The sequence below is a fragment of the Austrofundulus limnaeus genome, unplaced genomic scaffold, assembly GCF_001266775.1.
Source record: "Austrofundulus limnaeus strain Quisiro unplaced genomic scaffold, Austrofundulus_limnaeus-1.0 Scaffold0, whole genome shotgun sequence".
NCBI lineage: Eukaryota > Metazoa > Chordata > Actinopteri > Cyprinodontiformes > Rivulidae > Austrofundulus > Austrofundulus limnaeus.
In genome coordinates, this window is record NW_013952402.1 from 10,867,666 (window position 1) to 10,874,489 (window position 6,824).

Here is a 6,824-nt window from a genome sequence, read left to right on the forward strand (position 1 = left end):
TTACATGGTCCTCAGAGAGCCAGGTCACATAAAACTAGCCTGTCAATTATGTATCCATCACATGGTTGATCATCAACAATTAGAAAACGCTGATGTGAAATTTCATGATAGATGTTGTGAGAACTTGAAACCCAACCCCAATTGTTTTACAAAAGAGGATTAGGACCACAGAGCAAAAAATAAATAAATAAATAAAATATTTCTGAAACTTCTCAGTATCAGTTATAGTCCTAACTAATTGATGCAGTAGTAATAACCTTTACAAACGAAGTTTTAGCTGAGTCCTCTCTCACAAGTCTTTGTGTGGTTTGCGTTTGCGCTGTGCGCGCTCCCGCGGCGCGCGGCAGCTCTCCACAGACGCACCGAGCTGGAAGCAGAAGCTGCCGCCGCGGGAGAGGAGCGTCAASATGACCACGTTAGCGAAGGGAAGGCGAGGTGTTGAAAAAACGTCTAAAACTTGTGCGGCAACTTTCTGGAAAGTCTTTCCTCACCTGACGCTGTGCGGCACCCTGGTCCTGTACGCCACGCTGGGCGCGCTCATCTTCCAGCTGATTGAAGGACGCAGCGCATCCAGCCATGAAGAAGAATACAACACTTTCCTGGAGAGGGTGGTCGAGGAGGTCCAGAGGGACACCAGTAAGTCCCAGCAATCAGCTGATTCTGCAGCTTCTGTGTGAGAGAATGAAGAAAAAAAGTGTTTTTGTTGGTAATCTAATTTGACCCAATTTTATAAAATTTCACTTTTGCTGTGCAAAATTATGAGCAAAGTTACTTACAGCATTTAACAACTAATCAATCAGAAAACAGAGTGTAAAATGACAATTTAAGAGAGGCTGAATCTCTCAGCAGTAAATGGGCAGATGTTCTCTAACAGCACAACTTTATGTTCTTCAATAGAAAACATGAATGTCCCATCAGCTCATATTATCAAAAATTTATTGAGAATCTGGAAAATAACCTCTGTGCTCAAAAGAAAAGTAATTCTCAGCTTTTATTTTATTTTGTTTTTTTGTATACTTGAAGATACTGGCTGCAACACAACAACAATAGTGGAAAATGTGAAGGGAAGGATGGAAAATTTCTCCTTAGTGTGGCTCCAGAGTCCCAGCAGATGGACCTTTGCTGAATCCTTGTTCTTCTGCTGCACAGTTTTCACCACAGTTGGTAAGTCAACGTATAAACACCAGGTTCATTATAACTAGGAAGTACTGTTACTTCGTTACAGTACTTGTGCATTTTTTTCAGGATCTGTAATTTCACAAAGTAGTTTTAATCATAACTTCAACTTTTATTTTGTTACATTCAAAACATGAAAATGATGCTACTTTACTTGAAAATTTAACACCTCATTACATGGCACAAATTTAAATATGACCAGAGCTCATCATGAAGTGAGTTGTTTCTGCACTTTAAAAAAATGAAGTGTTTAATTTATTTAAACAAGTTATGTCAACTGGTTCCACTAAACTGAGTTGAGTAAATGTGAAACTGTTTACTCAATTGGTTTGGTGGAACCAGTTTGGTTCAGTAAATTCAACACTTCATTTCTTAGTGTGTGTAAAAGTACTTTTACTTTCCCGATTATTGTGAGCAATTTTACGACATTTACTTTACTTTTTACTAAGTCACTTTTTTATCAGTGACTTTTAGAAGTCATTTTTACTTTTACTTAGTTATTTCTTTTAAGTACTTTATATACCTCTGATAAACATGTGTACACACAAATGATTTGAATGGGGGGGGGGGCTTGCTGCTGAATTATTTAAATGAAAGATTAACAGTTCATTGACCAAGGTGCCGTTCTGTATCCATTTCTGCAACAATAATGACTTTTTTATGTCGAGTTGTCCTGACTTAAGCCATTTTGTACCCGTTTAGCTGAGATTTACTGAAAAAAAAATTTTACATTCATTTTTTGAGACTTTCTCGTAATGAATTTTCACAACTGCAAAACTGCACCACACCCCTAACAAACCAACAGAAGATCATGACACCAGAGAGCAGAAGATTCGGAATGTGAGCGGCTGCTTTGTTTGATTTGGAGACATCAGGATCTCTGATGACTGTTTATGTGATGGAATCAATACCACACACATTTAGCTGTATATAACAGCAGCGAAGGAGTTATGAGGCTAATAGCCGAAGCAGGAACTGGTACGCGGTTCTTTCTCTAATGGACTTAATGGTCAGAAGAAGTTGAACTGACAGGAAGCATAATAAGTACAGCCATACAAGCTGACTCCTCTCTGTTCATTTAGTTTGGACGTTCACGTTTCATTGGCATTTAGGAAATCATCAATAACACCAAATTCTGGCAAAGTCAGGATGTGGTGTCAAAATGTGAAGCAAAAACACACTGCACTGATTCACACCCGATTTTGAAGAAATGTAAGAAATTGTGTGGTGTTTTGAACATGGCAGCATCATGTCACGTTCTCGGTTCTCCAAGGACAAGCCGAGCTGCAGGGCAAAACAAATTAAACTTCTGAAAATATATATTCTTTAAATATGTACTTTTAACATTCTTTTTAATTATTTGCCTTATTTTTAGYCTTTTCTGAATATCTGAAAGGCCTTGAATGTTGTCTAATATAGAAACTAGTTGTCTAATATGGTGTTTAAAACATTCTGGAAGTAAATATGTGGGAAAGAAAAGTGGGAGACGGTTTATGTAAACAAAAACAAGAGTCTAGAAATTCTCCAGTAGTGTCATATTCAGTAATCCAGAACCTGTTTGAACTTTTTTCTCTAGTCATTTTCTAACAGAGGGTGGAAGCTAAATTGAATCATTAAGCTGTGCAAAATGAATAAAATAAGAAACTTCGATAGCACTCTTAAAGGAGTTGTTTTTGTCAGAGCATTTAGTTTTTATTCATATTTGTAACAGTTGAACATTTTATTGTAAGTGTGAAGTTCATGAGTCTTTAGGCTTGACACTTTGCAGGCAAGTTGGTTTAAATTCAATTTGTTGTTGTTGTTTTAATGTTTTTGAGAGCTGTAGTATTTTTCCTGCATCTTGATCCAAAACTACATTTCTTTGAAGATTTTTTTTCTTCTTGCGATTCTATGTGTAATAACCTAGTAAAGATGTTAAGTCTGTTGCATTAAGATTCTTGATAAGTGCTGAAAGGATGTCAGCTAATGGCTAATGGCAACAGGAAGCCTTTAYTCCTCATAGAACAAAGTATTTTCATAGAAGAATGTTTTACATCTCTGCAAAAAGCTTCTGAAAGATTCAGTGGTCATCACTGAAGCGGTCCTTTCAATTGGAGTCATTTATCTCTCTAAAGCTAAAATATTAACAGTTTATTGATCCTTTCTATATATCCATTTACATTTTCATTTAGTTGTTTTCCCACAACTTTTAAATTAACAAAATATGTAAAGGTTCAAAGGTATCTTGAGCTACAGTGCCTATAATAAATATTTACCCTTTGGATGTTTTATCTTTTTTAAAATTTATTTATTTATTTTGCTAGTAATATTCAATCATGGTTGCTATAAATTTGTCTTTTTGACATAAAAATATCAAAATACCTTCTGTAATGCAAAAGTAAAATAAGGCCAATCAAATGAAATTATGTAATGTTTGCCCCTTACATTGGTGAAGAACTGGGACAACAGTCTCATATCACCTGCTGAAAGCTTGTCCACCCGACTTAATTTTTTCAATTATGTTTTCTCTGAGTTGAATGAGGACAGTCACCTATGTATCATCAAGAAACATCAAGAAAATTATGGAGATACAGTAGAGTAATGCTGTCTGCAAAAAATATTGCTTTGTAGATTTATTTTCAAGCAAGACAATCACACAAAGTATACAGCAAAAACTGCACAGAAATGGTTTAAGGGCAATGGGGGAACATTCAGGATTCAAAGCCAAGACCCACAATAGAATAGAATAGTCTTTATTGTCATTGCACAAGTCTGTACAATGAAATTGAACWGACAGCATCATATACAGTATAAATACTTAAGAGGTAGGATATACCAAGATTTTGTGACAAATCCCATAATACAGTCATTATTATGCTTAGGATGTTTGGCTGTGTTCAGGGTCAGGTTGGCCCATGGGAAAAAATTGTTTTCGAGTCTGTTGGTGCAGCTCTAAATGCTCCTGTACCTTCTGATAGACGGCAGCAGGATGGGCAGGTGGTGACCAGGATGAAGGTCTTTGCAGATCCCCTTTACCCAGTGGCTGCTGGCAGCGAAGGAGCAGAGAGGACAACCAGTTACTTCCTGCAGCCTCTTCTTGTCAGCAGTGGTGGAGCCAGCATACCACACAGTGATGTTTTAGCATGCTTCCTATGGTGGAGCGATAGAAGGATACCAACAGCTTAGTCTCCAAGTTGTTCCATCTCAGAAAGTGGAGTTGCTGCTGGGCCTTCTTAAACATCTCTGTGGTTTTGGGAGGTTTGCTTAGACACGGGTCACCAAGAGGGGAATTATTGCTCAAGACCACTGTAAAAAGTGAGGGGTATTGCCGACTTGTATACCTTATGGCTTGTTTTGTGCATTTCATATTGCATGTCATATTGTCGACACAGTGGCTTGTACAGCCACTTGGTGCGAATTTGGGACTTTTGGTATGCACTCTGTAGTCCACTTTCAGCCATTAGGTCTACTCTTGTGATGACATGAGTTGACCAATAGATAGCGGTCTTGTTCCAGTCGACCCCCTAAATCCCAACCCCTAACTTTGACCTCTGCCATTATGCATGCATTAAARCTATTTTGCATGTACATATTGACACCTAACACCATCACCAACATCATATTATAGATGTGTAGTTAGACATATACAGTACCAGTTTCAGGACTATTAGTTACATCTTTTTCAGTGTCTTAATGTGTCTTGTCTCTCCGTTGTTTCAGGGTATGGAGAGATCTATCCAGTTACTCTGACTGGTAAGGTGGTCTGTGTCATCTACGCCTCGGTGGGGATTCCTCTCATGCTTCTTGTCATTCTTGATGTGGGGGATTTTCTTGCTTTGGTGATGTCCAGGGCCTACAGCAAATTCCACAAACTCTGTAAAGCTTTCCGCTCCTACACCTGGCCACCACGGAAGTCTTGGAAGAGAGAGGCGGATTCAGACTTCCAGAACCTGGAGGGCGACGGATTTGCTTTGGGCCAGGACATCGTCATCTGTAAACCCCTCGACATCCGGCAAGTGATGCACAGCCAGGCTGACGTTCGAAACAAGTCCATCCGTCTTCAAAAGAACAAAGGCATATTTGAAAAGATTATTGCAAGGGAAGATTTAGTGAGGAAAAGCCCACTGCTCCGGTCCATCTCCTGTCCAGAACTAGAACGTCCATATAAATTTCCCATATGGGACTTTTCAGGATTAGGTGATGGAATGGAAACGTTGGATGTTCCCTTTCTACTGATTCTTTTTGTTGTAACTTTATACATTTGCTTAGGTGCAAATGTCTTGACAATGTGGGAAAAGAGTTTCCTTGGATTTGATTCATACTACTTTTGCTTCATCACACTGACTACCATTGGGTTTGGCGACATTATACCCAAACATCGAGAATACTTTATGCTTATTTCCCTTTTTATTATTATTGGCATGGCCATCATGTCCATGGCTTTCAAGCTCAGCCAAACAAGAATTGTAAGCGTTTACCGTAAGTGCATCCARTTTATAAGCAGAGGAAATGCTGAGAAGTTTGATACAGAAAAGAACAATTAGGTGGTTTTATAATTTTCTGCATCACGTGAAGAGTCGGAACAGAAACCTGTAGAAGACTGATTAAATGTAAYCTTTAAATTCAGGAGGTAAAAGCAAGAGTATAATAATAATTTTCTGAGAGAATCTTTTGCCCAGTAGAGCACTATTTCACAGCTAAAATCCTCTCAGCGTGCCGCGCTACACAGAAAAACGTAAACCAGTTCAGTTGAAGCCCAGTTTTATGTGGTCTAATTCAATTCAGTTCAATTAGTCATATTACAATTCATATATTTACAGTAAAAAATAAATCCAGATGAAATCACACAGGATGGGCTGTGGTGTTTGCGGACAACATTTTGACCTATAATGAGAGTAGGAGGCAGGTGGAAGAGAGAACAAAGAGGTGGATGTGTGCTCTGAAGAGAAGAAGAAGGAAACTCAAACAGACGAGGGCTGAAACTTTTCCTTGAATAATAAGAGTAATTCGATTACTAAAAATCCAAGAGGCAAATTATCTGCCTCGAAGCTTCATAAAATAGAAAATATAATGTTGTAATCAGTGCACTTTTGTCTGACCAGAATGTTAGCGCTTCCGCTACAGTTGGTGCTGCTGTTGAAGCATGAATACTAAGTGCTATATTTAGCTGCAGAAGGAGACGAAGAGTCCCAAAATGAAGCGTTCAGAAAACGACAGAAACTGTAAAAAGCATGGGAATATTTTAAGCTAAACAGAAAAGACTACCACGCGCTGCACGCCCTCTATGTTTCTGCAATGGAACAAAAACAGCTGATGCATGTACCGAATGCATTCCGAGTTAACAACAGGTTGTTTACATTCCCTTTGTAAAATACGTTTATCTGAAACAGTGATAATCTGTTACAGATGTAAAAGCAGGTATATTCTCTAATATTACATGTACTGACTAATCAYAGCAGCTACCTGGCAGAGTATTATTTCACAGTGTGTTTATCACACAGTTGTGTGATGAAAACAAGACTTACTGTACGTGTGTCAAATATACATAAAATTACAGCAACATAGATATGAAATATGGAGAGCTGTTTCATTCAAAATGAAATAAATAAACAAATAAATATGGTATTTTTATTTTATACCAATGCATGCCAATGTATGGGGAGCCGTTT

At 38.1% G+C, this 6,824-nt stretch overlaps 1 protein-coding gene across 1 annotated transcript; it reads left to right on the forward strand.

The window, feature by feature from the left end:
* The first annotated feature begins 383 nt into the window (after nt 1–383).
* On the forward strand, nt 384–6,792 carry kcnk18 (potassium channel, subfamily K, member 18). The gene is made up of 3 exons (XM_014002873.1): nt 384–636; nt 1,024–1,164; nt 4,876–6,792. Exons 1-3 carry the CDS (start codon nt 408–410, stop codon nt 5,697–5,699), a joined length of 1,194 nt encoding a protein of 397 aa, XP_013858327.1. The 5' UTR covers nt 384–407; the 3' UTR covers nt 5,700–6,792.
* The last annotated feature ends 32 nt before the right edge of the window (nt 6,793–6,824 follow it).